Below are 15,828 nucleotides of genomic sequence, written 5' to 3' on the forward strand. Positions count from 1 at the left end.
CTCACTAGTGGCAGATTACTACTGTTCCTCCTCCTCTTCATTTTACCTTCGTTGTGGTGACCTGACACTGGGGGCAGTGCCTCAGTGTGCTCCACCCACCAACAAGTGAATGCTGTTGTTCAGAGACAGCCAATGCTCACAGGTTAAGGTAGAGGTTACCTGCAGGTAAGCACATCTAGGCTCCATCAGCACATTAACATCACATCACAGGCAGATGACATTAAATGACTTCAGAGACTTATTGCTCTGCACAACAGAACTTCAGGTCAGTTTATTTGAGAAGCTGTATCTACATAGAAATACATTAAGTGCAAAGTGAGAGCGCTTCACTGTACTGAAGCAGCAAGGCATCATCAGGACGGGAGATGAGTTTAAGTACTTTCCTTCTTTCAGCTTTCCCTCATGGCTCAGTAAAGTTCATCTCTACAGCAAATGTCTCACTGTAGACTTTCCATGTTTTAGACTTGTGAGGGTTATCCAGCTCATTCCTGGGAAGGTAGAGCCTGAAAGACAAAATCCAGGAGTATTTCTTAAGACCTGAGGAATCTTTTCCCTTTAAGACTTGAATTTTGGTTCCGGAGTATTATTACAGGCCCAGATCTTAAATTCAGGCAGACTTCGGGCAAGCCTGCATGGGGGGATTTGGCCATGAAGTAGCCCAACAATACACAGCCAACCTGATGATTCATGCTCTATTCCCCACAGGACACAAAGCTGTTAAGAGTAAAATGAGTGTTCTCTCCAGCTCAAGGCCTCTCAAGGGAATGGATGCGCATGCTAGGTCTAATGCTGACCTCACAGCATGCACCTGAGTCAGTATTCAGTCAAGCTCAGACACCATGCTCGCTCCCCCCACCCTTCCACTTTAATGCTTACCAAATTCATTTCAAGGAATCACCTGACAGCACCTGCACATCACCTTTCATATAACTGCTGCAGAGCTACCTGACCACAGGCACACAGTTCTCCTGCTGCTGGCTTAGCCTCACTGGATATCTCAGTCCACGTGCAAGGTGCATTGCTTCCTAGTACACTAAGTTTAGAGTTAGGAGTATAATTTAAGGCTACCCCTCCTCAGACTGAGGGGATGGATTCAGAAAGAACTGTGTGTTCTTTTCTACAAAGGGAAAGAACAGTAAGTATACCTGATACTTTAAGTTCACTGTTCTGTTGTCTAAACCTACCATTTCAGGTAGGCAGGCCAGAAGGAGCTGGAGCCTCTTTACTTATCTACCACTCCCCTGCCAAGACAGACAAGCCCAAGTTTCACTGGCAGGACCTCCCCCAGGAATTCTGGTCTCAACAAGAACAAGCCCACAAGAGTTTTTGAACTTAGAACAAAAGCATGAGAAGCAGTACATTAAGAGCCTCTCTCTGGGATCCAAAACACTGATAACCAACTCCTAACATTAGCATTGCTTAGATGCTGAATTCAAGTTTCAGCCTCTGTCAGCTGTGCTACTGACATCTGAATAGTTAACTACCTTGAACAAAAAGGTATTACTAACAGAGTGCTGGGAAACAAGCCAGCAGATTAAGGTTATTGACAGGACAAGGGGAATGGTTTTAAACCAAAGAGAGAAGAGATTAAGATTAGATATTAGGAGGAAATTCTTTACTCAGAGGGTGGTAAAGCACAGGCTGTGCAGAGAGGCTGTGGGTGCCCCATCTCTGGAGGTGCTCAAGGCCAGGTGGATGGGGTCCTGAGCTGCAGGGCCAGCCCACAGCAGGAGGTTGGAACCAGATGGGTTTTAAGCTCCTTCCAACCCAAGCCATTCAGTGACTCTGCTTCAAACGCTTCACACAATACAAATGTGTGCCAAGTGCCTGTTCACAAGTTAGAACTGAAAATCAGAAACTCATACAGAAGCTAAGACTGGCTTGATTAGCACACTGTTTCAGCTCTCAGCACTGTGTTCAGTAACTGCCAGCTCTGCTCAGACACCAGCAGTTTGGTTCTGAAGGCAGCTGCTGCAATTGCTTACCTGTTATTTTCAATAAAGGAAGTGTTGAACCAGAAGAAAAATGGGCAGTCATCATAGCCTTTTGGAAGATCCTGGAGAGAAATTCTTCATTTAAGGAATGATTTCTGCAGATATGATCACCCATGTATCCTCAGCAGTTGGGTTTACAAAACCAGCATGCTACAAGCAGTACATTTAAAGAAACAGATCCACACCCAGATCACATTCTTCATTTAACTTGTTCCAAGAGAAGCAGCAGGTACCCAATTAAGACATTTCAGTTGTTCCATATGAACAGCCACCCCACCTGCCCAAGCTGCTGCAGTAACACTTGCTATATTCACACTGCATTGCAGCAGCTGTTGTTTGCCCCCCCAACAAGAGTCACCAGGGGTAAAAACAAGAACAACAAAAAATAGACTTTGCCCCACAGAGCTAAGCCAGTCAAGACCCAGCTGGCATTTGCGTTTCTGCCCCTCCTCAACCTGAGGTGAGGATCTTGATGCTGTTGTACTTACAGAATTAGATTCAAATCTGACTTTCACATCACCACTTATAACAGGGCTGTCTTCCAAGCCAATGACTACAGAGTCACTTTCAGAATCAAAGAAGAGCTGGGTAACAGAGCAAAACAGAATATTTGTGAAAATGTACCACAGAGACAAAGGGTCAACTGATGGCAATAAGCTGCTGATTCATTGTATATAAGTACAGTAGCAGTTCTTAACAATTTAGGCTTCTCAGGTCAGAGTGAACCATTAAGTATGAAGTGACTTCCAGGGAAGCTTTTTACTACCTTACACTATTTTCCCTAAGGCTTAGCAAAGCTTCCCCTTTCTGAAGTTCGTATTGTCTATTTACTTAAATAGTTCTACATCCAATATCCAGCTTTTGTGACTCAGCTGAGCTCCATATTCTCACCTTGCAGTTCCCTTGTGTGGCACACACACACTCCAACACAACTTGCTTCTTCATTATTATCTGCACCTTCATATCAGTTCCATTGCCTTTCCCAACTCCTAGGAAGAAAGAAGTTGCATTACACTGGAGCACACACACCTGCTGAAAACTAGGCAGAAATCAAAGCCAAGTACATCAGTCTTATTCAAAATTGCCTTGCTGCAGACTTCAGGAGAACTCAAACCCTGAAGGTAGCTTGAATGCCAGTGTCTGAGAGCTTGATTTTTGAAGTAATAGTGAAGCAGGAACAAAATTACAGTACATAATCACAAAATCAGAGTCCCAAATCACAGTAAGCCTGCATTCCTACCACAGGAATAATAAGAGACAGTACAGAGATCAGCTGCCTGTGCTAAGCAGCCATCACCAGATAGGGAAAGGTCCAAATTCAAAAGTTCTTACCATGTATAGAGTGGATTTTGAGGTTTTTTATTTTGAGTTGTCTCTCTGGTGGGAGTTTGAAGTTATACTTGTTTTTCAGGATCTCATAATACCCAACATACCTACTCTGTAATGCAAAAAACCCAGACACATTATGCAGCTCCTGTATCCCACACAGCCTAATTCCATGTAGAAGGATTAAGTACATCTGCACTGAGTTCTTCTCTCAAGTCCAAAGCTTAGAAGAAATTAAGCTATTTGCTCTTCCCTTCCACAGTTTAAGCATCTGGTTGTTAAATTTCTAAACAAGCTTTACATCTTTTCTAAATAGTACTCATACTTACTTGGTGAGTTAAGAAGAAATCTGTACTTTAGATCAGCAGAAAGCATGGGGCTTTTCGTTGTTTAAGCATTTTGCCCCTTAAAAAGCTCTAGGAAACACTCAAAGAAAAAGCACCTACTGGAGAAGTGGCCATACTTTCATTCTTCCATTCCGTTTCCAGCAACTGGAATACCTCTGCCAACAGCTTCATCTCACAGAACACAGTGAATCAATAGAGTTCAAAGGGAAGCACTAAACACGCTATCTCTAGAGGATGTATTCCTCCACTCTGACACAGCAGTACTGTAGCATCCCCAGGCCAGACTGCAGGCTCTAGTGTATCAAACAGCTTTATTACCTTGCAGCATCATGCCTTAAACACTGGAACAGGTTCCTCAGAGAAATGAGTCCCTGTCTGTGGAGATAGTCTAAATGTAACCAGGAATGGTCCTGGGCAGCCTGCTCCAGCTCACCTGACTTCAACAGTGGGGCTGGACTGGATGCTCTCCTAGACTGGGAGCCCAGGTACCACACTGCTCTCAGAAGCATTAAGAAGTGTGCTGTAGCAAGGGGATAGAAAAAAGATGCAGTGCAACCCTATTGCATTGATATTCCAACCCCTACAGAAAAGAGTACAGTAGGTTCCTACTGCTTAATTCCTGAACTTGCATCTTGGAAGCTGCTCCATCTCTGCCACCTTGTTCAAGTACTCACAAGGCTAAGGTTAGCTCAGCTCATTACAGAACCTGCTCAACCTTACCTGGGATGGAGTTTCAACTCCTTGAAATTTAGTACTTGTAGTTCTGTCAGTTCTTCTCTCCCCAAAGTAGTCCAAACTCTCCTACATAGGAAGATTTCAAGAGTGAATTATACCTCACCACCATTCCCCTTCCTGATGATAGGGCAAAGCAGAGTTAAACTAGTCAAAACTGAAGAAACACAAAAAGATAAGAAACTTTTGTCTTCTAGCTAGGTCATGTACATAGAAGGTAATGTACTTTGAAAGAGAACAACATGCTTAATTGCAGTAGAACCATATACAAGTTCCTGTGGCACACAACAGCTGCACATTTGTGAAGATTCAGACTGAACTCAGAGAAAAGCAAGTGGCCAAACTGATGCATGCTCCAGAAAGGAGTGGAAACCACGTTGCAGAAACCCAGGTTTCCTAGTCTGTGCTACAGACCTGGTATAGCAATTGAGACCAAGACCACAAACACTTCTCAATGCCTTACACAACTTGGAAGAACAGGAAAGACAACTACACAAGGCTACTTAAACAGAGACACTTGCTTTAGTAGTATATGCTGAGAAGCCACCTACAGTTTGAAGTAGCTGCTTGGTTCTAAAGACATGCTTCAAAGGCCACTGTTTCTGATCAGAAACAGTCTTAAACAGAAAGGAGTCTACACAGTTGCAAGACTTTTCCTTAAAATACAGGCTCCTCACAATATACTTAGCTTATAGTATCAGTGCATTTCACCAATAAAATAGATCCTAATGACAAGTAAGTACTGAAAGATGCAGAAATAAAAGCTATTTTCACCTTTGCACTCTCAAACTGGTCACTGTGAATCAGCCAGGTACAGACCATAGTTCCAGTTCTACCTGCATTAGAATTAAGAGAAACTGAATTATATGAGCTCAAAGGTTTGAGAATTATTTTTGTGGAAATGAAGTCTTAACTTGAACTAGAGATAACAGGAAATAAGTGGCTCTTAAGTAACCAAGTACCTCTATTTCTGAGAAGAATAAAAACCAAGCACTACAGTTTTTACCTCATTTCTTGAAAGCAGTCCCAGTAATTCCTTACAATATTACTTGAGATATATGTATGAAGCTGGTCAATGTATGAAGCTGATCAGTAATTGCATCCCCTCTTTAGCAGGAGATAGAGTCAAGCACACCTTACCTGATCATGCTATAGCATCAGCAAGCACCACTCCAGATCTCAAGGGTTACTTCTCCACTCCAACTTTCCCCTGTCAGCCCTACTAAAAAGGCATCAGGACTACCAGCACACACCTCCAGTACCATCTCAGCCTTGAATTCAAGCCTGAAGCCACACAGTCCCTCCCCACCCTTGTTCTTCAAGCTGCTTTGACCTGCAGGTTGGCTCAGCATTCAGTTCCATTAAACCTTCTAAGTTATGCTCCTAGCTACAGAGAAGAAGCCTCTTGTAGACATCCAGTTTGAGTCAAGTGAACCAGAATTGGTAGCCACCTGATGCTACTTCTGAAGACATGAAATTTGCAGGGCTTGTTCACACAGCTACTGATGTACTTCAACAGTTCCTGCACTACTACAGATTACACACAACACCCACAGGTCAGCTCAAGCTGGAGCTCACACAAGCCTGTCCCCACAAAGCTACCATCTCCTCCTCCTCAATATCTTATGTGTCTTAAGGATTGAGCAGTGCCTTGGACACCCTGCAGAGACATTCAGCAGCTCAAATAGACAGTAGTGCAGAATATTTCTTGCAGGTGACTGTCAGAAAGCTAAAGTAGCAGCTTAATCACTAGTAGCAGCATCAGTAGCTCCCAGTCCACAACCTCTGCATACCAGGAGGGTCAGGACAGCAGGAAGTTATTGAAGTGTTCAGGTTAGTGCTGTTTCTTAAAACTACTGCAAAATAGGTCTGTGCAACACTGAACAGCGTGGTACCATTGCCAGTTATCACATTCTATAGGCACTGTAACTAAAATCATAGCATTGATTTAAGTATAGCCTGGTACTCTAAATGCACCTGAGTTTGACAAAGAGCATATCATTTGTGGCATGCCAGGCTGTACACAAGAAGTCTTACCCTTGCCTCCTTTACAGTGGATTGCTATGATATTCTTCTCATCTTGACTCATCCACTCACGGACACTGGTAGTGAACTTCAGCATGTCCCTAGATAAGAGAAAGATCAGTACAGCCACAGCAGAAGCATGAAAAGTTATGATGGAGCCAGTAGATATTGACACAACTCACTGTAATGCTGGGACATTGTGGTCATCAATAAAGATCCTCTCTACCCTGTAGTGGAAGTGCTTAGGGTCATAGCCTTTCTCACCTATAATGTAAGATCTGGAGTTATAACAGGAGCTTGCAACGCAGGAAGTAGCTTATGATACAGAACTGCTGGTCTGAGCATAAAAGAGCATTTAAGTTTTAAGTCCTTGGAGATCTGATAGCATCAGCACCACACCTTGAAGTGTTATTTTTTTTTTTTAGCAGTTGTATCTAGTAGTCAGCAACTAAGCATACTTACTGCAGAGATTATAGACTTTATAGTGGCCTGCATGCTTGGTGTCCAAAAACCTTGCAACTTCCTGAAGCAACAAGAAACAAGTTCAAAGTAGTTAGTGCTCTGCTCCTTATTTCCACTGCCACCTCATCCCTCACGTGATCTTAACAAGTGCATTCATGAAGAGTCCTTGAACAAGAGGCCTTTTCATCAGCCCAATAGTTTAAATTCCTGTCTCAATTCTGAGAAAGAATAACTGTGACTAGATTCCTTACTCTATATATTTATGTAGAAAATACCAGACAGCACAGTTCTAAATGGAATGCCACCACAAGCGTTTAAACATGGTTAGATAGTGAATAATATGAGCTGTCACTAGCCTGTGAGAATTTATTTGGTTCACTAAAAGATTCCTCCAAGAAGAGATATCAGAACATCATCACACCCACACTGCAAGATGCAATGCAGCACAGGGGACACCACTATTCAAACACTCCAACCAGCCACGCCAGGACTAGGATTCAGTAGTGTAATCCATGTACAAGTTAGTGGGAACCTAGAAGTGAAACAGCACTTAGAAATACCCAACCTGGTAACAAGAGATTCTTACCTCTATAGGATTCCTGTAGAAAGACTGCTTCCCAGAAGATGGAAAAGACATTGCAATGACACGATCTGTAGAGAAAACAACAATCAGAAGTCACAACATGGAGGCAAACTCCCCCCCCCCAAGGCTAAGGACACTATGGAGTAGATTCCTACCCTAGGAATACACTGTTTAAGAGAACCACTTAACTGTTTCCAAAAGATTTCCCCCCCCATCCCTGCAGTTAGCATAGCTAGAGCAGGCTAAGGAACCTTCCTGAAGGATCAGCTACTCGTCAGTGCCAGCCACCATAGAACTGGAGACAAAAGCCCTACAGTAAGCTAGTCAGTAGTTACTTAGAAATTCTGTGGCCTGGGGAAACTATCACTACATACAACACATACAACTTCTCTCCCAGAGGAAGAATCCTTGAAAACAGTAAGAAACCCAATTCCTAAATCCCAAAGAAAAGGAGTAGGAGTGATTTAAATTCAGAGTAAAATTTAAGTAGCCTACTGAAAGAACTGCATTTCATAAGCACTTGAAATAACTTGTGTTAGTAGGGTGTTTCATGCTGTGAAGTATCATCTGTTGCTACAGGATTTCTACAAACCAGTGACATAAGTGAGATCCAGATCAAAGCCATCTTTCATATAACGCCTTTTGTTTTCAGAGACCTGTGAAAACAGAACACAGTCTTTCAAGAGAATGACACCTATTACCAGGGGAAAAAAAAAATAAATCCACACTCTGAAGCCAAGCCACGTTCCAGAACCTCATTTTGCTTTCACAGAATTCACAGTATTACTTGAGAACAAATTTGATTGTGTTATTTAAATGATCTCCTATTACCTAAAGGAATTCTTGCCTTGAAGTATAGAAGCTTACTCTAGGAAAAACACAGTAGATTTCCCACAAACTGCAGCGTGAGTATGTCACTGCTGCTTAAGTGTTTGGGGCTGAATGAAAGGGAGAATAACTAGGTATTTACTCCTCTGTAAGGGGTCAAACTCAAAGCTCCAAGGATTAGTACCTGGAGGAAAGTAAAAAGCATTTTAAGTGGCCAAGGCTTCAATGCATCTAACAGATGAGCTGACTGGTTCCTCCTTGGATGAGGAGATGTTGGTGAAAACAGCCTATGCACCACACAAACAAGCAATTAACAAGACATGCCACAGTGTCACAATCACTGATATACTGGCTTTGTAGGTCAAGGAGCTTCTTGCTCAATCAGATTGCAAGAATTGCTAGCTATGCAGCAGTCAGAGGCAGAACTGCAATACCCAAAGACACAGAACAGGCACTGAAACTGATAATGCAGCAGGAGATATGTATGCTGCAGACAGACTTGCTGCTCACCATTTTTTGATGGCTGCCTGGAGAAAGGAATAGTATATCTAAGCAACTATTACTAAGTCAGCTTACCATCCTTCTGGTTACCACCTCAAGTTGTTTCTTCTGTGAAGCCAGGCGAAATATTCTTATTAAGATGACAATTCTCAGAACTCGAAGGAGAGTAACCATTCTAGATAAAAGAGATTCATTGTGAAAAAAGCATTAAGCCTAGATATAAAAATAAAACTTTGTTTCATGTAAAAAAAACCCCACGGCCTGAAGTACCACAGTTTTATTATTGAGGGTGCTGGGGATGCATGTTCTGAATGAGTAACTAGAAAATCTCAGTTGAGAAAGTTCCTAGACGAGACACTATCTCTGCCCAGCAAGCCACAAATTCCCTTAACACTGCCAATTATCCCTTGACAGTTAAATGTACAGTTAAGTAGAACCAACCACCTGAGAAACAAGCTGAAAAGAGAAGGTAAATAAGCTAGACATGCTTGAATAAGAAACCTTTAATCATTCAACAATTTGACAAATTTAGTTGAGAAACTTTGAACTCCTACTGAACTTTGGATCAGGCAAGAGCCTTATGTGAGTGGCTCTACAGAAACAGGGGCTGTTGCTTCAGCATACCCTTAGGGACAAGGGCAAACTAACATTCATTTCTTAAGGAGGTACAGGAGCATGTGTATGTTTCAGGTCCTGTTACACCTTGGTAAGAACCTTGTAAGTACCCACAGCTCTGCAACAGCTGCAAAGGCAGCTAGTTAAGCATTAGTTAGGGAGCAAGAGGCATTAGGGAGAAAGAGGTAGAAGAAACAAGACCACATCTTATAACTACTTCTATATCAAAATTCACTGGATGGAGATCCTCCCTCATTTGTCTGCTTCTTCAGTTCCATTTACTATTATAATCCAACTCTGACCTTCTACCACAGATCACCATGTTCCTGAATCCCCTAAACACTGGCCTCACCATTCACTTTTAGTTACACCGATAGATGTTTAGATCAATCTGCTTTTGAGACAGGGTCAAGCAACATAAGCCTAAAGAACAGAAAGACTTAGTATTTCTTAGTACAGAATTCTAAGCTATCACAGCCATATTTGTGATCTAGCATGCACTCAGCTAGCCTAGGTATGCCCAAGGACATTCTTAGTGGCCCATCAAGAAAAGATCACATTTACCAGCTATCATATCATTCTTACCTTGGCATCTGATCTGTGGCAGCAAGGTCAGAGAAGGAGTAGGTCATATTAATTAACAGAGTGCCCACTACTATGAGTGCGTCCAAAGTATTCAGCTTGGAGCGGAAATAGTTCTTGAAGCTGAAAAACAAGAAGAGTTTTAGGCAGATGCCTCTACAGGTGCAACAAAAACTCCCCAGATCAGGAAGAAAAGGGCTACTGCTAAAGACAAATTCTTCTGAAATAAAGCTTTTCTTCTTAGAAAACTAAGCACTGAAGACCAACCCACTATGAAAACAGTCATAGCAAAACTAATGCTGTTTCCAAGCACTGAGAAGCATTCCACAGATCAGTCTGTGAAACAGTAACAGCCAACGAACACAGCCAAGAGAAGATGAGGCTCTTATTGATGAGAAGGAAGTTAGTCTGTCAGTAGTTCCAAGCTTCAAGTATTGCTCTTCCTGGCTTCAGGACATGCCACACTGAAATCTTCAGTCATGTCTTACCCTTCAACAAACACTCTCATGAGAACATCAACGAGGAAGAAGAGTGCTATAGCCAGGGAAACACCTTCAAGGATCTCTCTAATGCCTCTCTTCTTCTCACTGATGGCCAGATCCACAATCACCACTATGATGTCCACAATGATAAGCACAACCCCAAATACTCTGAGAGGGAAAAAAAATATGTCAGTTTTCAAAAACTAGTAAATAATCACTGGTATATACAAACTGGAGAACACAAATCTAGGTTTTTATTCTAAGCTGTTCCAGCAAGTGTGGATTCTTCTGTATTGAGACAGAGGCCTGCTTGTGTAACAGCTGAAGGACTTAAATTGCATTTAAGTGACCTACACAGAGTATACCACCCACATGGAACTATGTTTTTAGACCCAACAGTAGTTATTAACCAATAATTCCATATCTATCCATACAAACCTGAGTGCTTTAAGGCACACAAGCATCAGTGCTGTCTTTCAGCTTACTCACTTTCACTCCTACTCACAAGGAAGATCAGTCTCTTACAAATTGCTGTATTGAATAGCTTACCATCTTGTAGCACCTAGACTGCATGGAGCTGAGTAACTGGCTGCCACAGGCTTTAGTACAACATTAAGAACTTCTAGGTTAAATCAATGACAGTACTATTTACAGTTTCAGCCTTCCATTCTCCTTGGAGAACACAGACATCTGTTTAAGATATCTTTCCTAGAGAAATCTCTCCTTTGCTGGAGGATGTGGGAGGCTCAGTGCTTCCCAGACAGAGGAGACTGAGGCTCAAGGAACAATCAAAGTTCTCACACCAGAAAGAACTACTCCTACCTTTCCCATATCATTACAAGCATGAGCTGTGAATTGAATTACAAGAATGAGCTGTGAATACCTGAATCCAAATGACATCACAAATGGGGAAATCTTTCTCCTAATGGTACTGCAAGAAAAGAGAATCAGCATCAAGACAAGTGAAAATTTGTTACTGATTTAGCCAGAAGAACACTGTTACTGAAGTTCATTCCTTTGTTTTCAGAACTCTGCATCACCAACTTTAAGTACTCAGCTGCAATCATGAATACATTAAGGCAGTGTTTGGAAAAAAATAAATGCTTTCATTACTCGAACATGAGATATTTTAAATCAGCTACAAACCATAAAACAGTACTATGCACTGGCAACACTATTCACATCACAACTCCAGTGCCACTAGAAGACACCTACCACTACTTCTTGTCAGTATGTTCACATATTCATCCTATTCTTCCTGTTATATATGGTTGCTGTACTTCCCCATCACCACCCACACTACTGGAGATGTTACTATTACAGGAAATTTTCACCAATTCTGTAATCCATACCACACCTCAATAATCCCATTGAAACTACATGTTTCCTTTAGGGTAGTTTGAGCATTACATTTCACTTGGTGAAAGATCTTAACTCCACTACAAGGCTGAGCATCTTAGAAGTGAAGAGGAAGCATCTTGATAGGCTCACTGATTTAGTGTGCACTTCTCATTATTAAGTTTAAAGTTCAAAACATAAACCAGCAGACATCTGCATCTTTGATGAGGAAAAGATACCACATCCTTAACTTGGATGGGAAAAGTGGATACTGTAACTGAAGTAATAAGCCTTACTTTCAAGTGCAAGGTTTCCCTTGAACTTATGAATGCCCAGGACGTAATTATTGCAGTGTTTTCCTTACATTATTTTGTGACTTTATGTCACTGCCCAGCCAAACCCTATGATATTAGTATAGTATGTACCAGAAGGCTTCAACTGCCACAGTCTAAGGACAAGCACCTTTATTAGATGCACTAAAAATGTACATCAGCCTCACCTGCCAACATCTTAGTTAAAGGCACATGAGTCGCTCACATATTTAACTTAAGCCTTTATGAAAGGCATTTCTAATCACCTCATCCTGAATTGTATGAATTCAGGTCAATAGGAGAGGAACTGAAATAACAAGCTTACTCTTACTGATCACTAGCATGCTCAGATGCTCGTGCTTGATGAGGGCATAATGCTTACCATTTGCCTCAGATACTCATACACCTGATTTTATCACCAGCATTTCTTCTGTTCCCTCCCAAGCTTTTTTTTGGGGGGAAGGAAGCATATTCAGTGCAGTTTGAACTACTTACTCTTCACTCTGTGACAGATTTGTAGCCAATTGGTGGATTGGTCTTTCACCTCTATGAGTATGAAAAAGCTTCCTGGACATGCTATTATATATTAGAGCAAACCTCAGTGTGAACAATGTAAGGCTTCAAGGTTTCAAGATAAATAACAAGGCATTGGCACCAAAATAATTAAGGCTTATCACTTCAGCAAGCCACCTGCCTTCTGATTCTGGCTCAGGCATTTTCACTTTCAGGGGGTAAACAAAGCACTCAGTATATCATTATCTTACTTGGAACAGCTGTCCTGCTCATTATCCTCATCACGACCATCATCAATCTTTATCGTGGGCTCATCTGCTGTTGGAGAGCTGGCAATGAAATAATACAAATCACATACCAATACAGATGTCAACTCTTTATATTGCTACCCATCATTATTTCAGATTAAGTAATACTAACTACGGTCAGCTGAGCAGCAAGGAGCAGCCTGTGCCAGAGCACACTGATAGTTCCAGGGAAGAAAAGGCTTTCCATATGCTGGCACAGCAGAAGTCTTTAGTTTGTACTGACCTGGTTCCACTTATCTATTCACCTATCAAAGTTCTTTTTTGGGAGAGGAAAAGGGGAAGACAGCTCATTCAGGAATAGGATAAAGAGAACTGTTGAAAACGAAACACACATATGCAAAACTCAAGTTAAAAAACCCCAAAACATTAACACTACTACAGTAAAGCACTTGCTCATGGAGTGCTTACTAGGGGAAGCCATAGCACAGCAACGTGTTTGTGCTGAGCAGGATACCAGACCGGAAACTGGAAGACTAGGACAGCAGCAGCTGAAAGCTTCTTTTAAATACAGTGGCTGCCTACCATAACTTCCTCAGAAGAATCTCTTTAGATCAGGATTTTGTTTAGCCACCTGAAGTGCCACAAGATGACTGCAGAGAAAGTCAAATGCAACATTCTAATCCAATGATGTGTATTTTTTCCTTCTGTACAGAAATAGCACATCTGTTTCTGGCATCACTGCCACTTGCACAGAAGCAGCTGTATGCACTGTATTTCCCAACTCCGGTATCTCCAGCACCCTTGCTCTGTTCCTAAAATTGAGGCAAGGCTCTGGAGACATATGGCCATTCCATTTTGCTTCCCTGCTGTTCTCACAGGACATTCACTTCAGAATTATCTGCTTAGTGTGGTCTGAAACACCTCATTTATTAGGATAGGTTACTGCTGCTACAGCACTCTTGCTGCAGATCACTTGCTTGTGCTTGTACAAGCATGAAGGGTCCTGAAAGCCAGCTTTTTATCCTCTACTCTGAGAGAAATAAGACAATAAGAATGAGCTACAGTAGCATTTCAGGCTAGGAAGTAAGCTTTCAATGTAAGAAGAAAAAGGTCAAATCTGAGTACACTACTTACACTGTGCTCTCATACAGTAATTCAGTTCTGAGTAATACTCCCCTAGGAGATGCTATACTTCACAACTACCTGTTGCCCAAACTAGAAAAACCTTTGTGCTGTAAGTCCAACATCTAGTCTTTAAACAGGTGGAAGACAAGAAAAATGAAGGCATACTACAAACTATTTCCTACTCACGCACTCTCTAAAGAGAACACAGCTTTTCTAACTGCTCACAGTTAAAGTGAACTTCAGATTGGAAGCTTATAAGGAGAGCAGAGCAATATGCGAGCTACAGGACACCTTGACAGTGGCTCCCAGAAACTAGAAAAAAAAAAAGCAGAAATTACTGCCCTGAACTTAGCATGCCAGGGAAGGATAGTTGTACGTCCTCTGACAGTTCTCCACTACTTTTAAGAAGCCCACTTCTCTCAGAGATGCCACTCCTCCCACATAACACTGTTCTCAAGGTGGGGAAAAAAGAAGAAGAAAAAAGACCACGCACAAAGCACTTGGAAGTTTATAGAGCATCTCTCCCCCTTGTAGTGTTCAACACAGTAAGGAACACAGGGCAGAATGCACACACAACATGCTTCAGTTCTGAACTCGTGCACCAGAACAGTTCATGCCACTCACCTGTTAGCTTCATTGAGCTCCGACCCTTGCTCGTACCTCACAGTCGTCATTTTGCTTCTTCGTGCTCAGCTGGCATTAAGAGAAGCCTAGTTAGATAGCAGTACAAGCAGCAAGGAGTATTAACACCTTCACCTACGTTAGTTTTATAAGCTTGGAAAGGGCAGGCCCGCACCCCCTCCTCAAGCATCCTCCCTCAGCTGAGAGAGTACAGCCTTTACCTAAAAGAGCCATCACTCAGCAACACAACCAAGCACACCTAAGCAACGATAGCTTTGTTAGCACACTCCTTCCCCACTTCCAGCCGCTCCTTTTCCCTAGCAGGCGGGGCAGGAGCCCGAGGAGCAGCGCAGAAAGGATGCCCGCCCTCTGGGGAGCGGGGTGCGGCCCGGCACAGCCTCACCCGCCCGGCAGAGGCCCCGGGAGCTCCCTCACCCCAGCACGGCCGCCCGCCTCCGAGCTCAAAGTCGAGCCCGGACACCCGGCCCCGCGGACTCAGCGGAAAATTGCGTTCAACTTCCTGAGCACCGCCCCAAGCCAAGCTCACCCGCACGAAGGCGAAGAGAAACCGCGGAGCGGGAAAACGCCGCGTCCCCCGCGCCGGGACGCGCTTAAAAGGGCCGCGCCGGGCCCGCCCGCTGCCATGGCGACGCCTCGCTCCGCCGGTGGGCAGCGGGGCGGCTGTGGGCACAGGAGGCCGCTGGGATCATGGGGGGCAGCGCGAAGAGCGTGGCCCGCAGAGAGACGTCCCCTCTGCTCTGCCGCGGTGAGGGCACATCGCAGTGCTGTGTCCAGTGCTGGGCTCACTGCATCACAGAATCACAGAGCTGTAGGGGTTGGAAGGGACCTCCAGAGATCACGGAGTCCAACCCCCTGCCACAGCAGCTCCCTAGCCCAGGTTGCACAGGTAGGCGTCCAGGCGGGTCTGGAACGTCTCCAGAGAAGGAGACTCCACCACCTCTCTGTGCAGCTGTGCCACTGCTCCGTCACCGTTACTGTGAAGAAGTTCCCACGCACATTTGTGCACAACTTCCTATGCTTCAGTTTGTGGCCATTTCCCCCTATCCTATCTCCACACACTGCTGAGAAGAGTCCAGCCTCGTCCCTTTGCCCCCCGCTCCTTAGGTATTTATAGATGTGGATCAGATACCCTCTGAGTCTTCTTTTCTCAAGGCTGAACAGCCCCAGGTCTCAG

At 43.3% G+C, this 15,828-nt stretch overlaps 1 protein-coding gene across 1 annotated transcript; it reads right to left on the reverse strand.

Annotated features, from left to right (window-relative positions):
* Positions 1-238: 238 nt before the first annotated feature.
* Positions 239-14,912, reverse strand: LOC136044764 (phosphatidylinositol 3,4,5-trisphosphate 3-phosphatase TPTE2-like). The gene is made up of 19 exons (XM_065730278.1): positions 14,855-14,912; positions 14,637-14,705; positions 12,891-12,968; positions 11,361-11,408; positions 10,484-10,645; positions 9,999-10,118; positions 8,874-8,973; positions 8,062-8,125; positions 7,473-7,537; positions 6,887-6,947; positions 6,607-6,688; positions 6,437-6,525; positions 5,174-5,235; positions 4,388-4,468; positions 3,327-3,432; positions 2,886-2,983; positions 2,483-2,578; positions 1,986-2,056; positions 239-503 (listed from the first exon to the last, which is right to left on the reverse strand). Exons 2-19 carry the CDS (start codon positions 14,684-14,686, stop codon positions 401-403), a joined length of 1,536 nt encoding a protein of 511 aa, XP_065586350.1. The 5' UTR covers positions 14,687-14,705; positions 14,855-14,912; the 3' UTR covers positions 239-400.
* Positions 14,913-15,828: the final 916 nt, after the last annotated feature.

This window comes from Cyrtonyx montezumae, unplaced genomic scaffold (assembly GCF_038088225.1).
Source record: "Cyrtonyx montezumae isolate F1298 unplaced genomic scaffold, pur_monq_1.0 scaffold_12, whole genome shotgun sequence".
Lineage (NCBI taxonomy): Eukaryota > Metazoa > Chordata > Aves > Galliformes > Odontophoridae > Cyrtonyx > Cyrtonyx montezumae.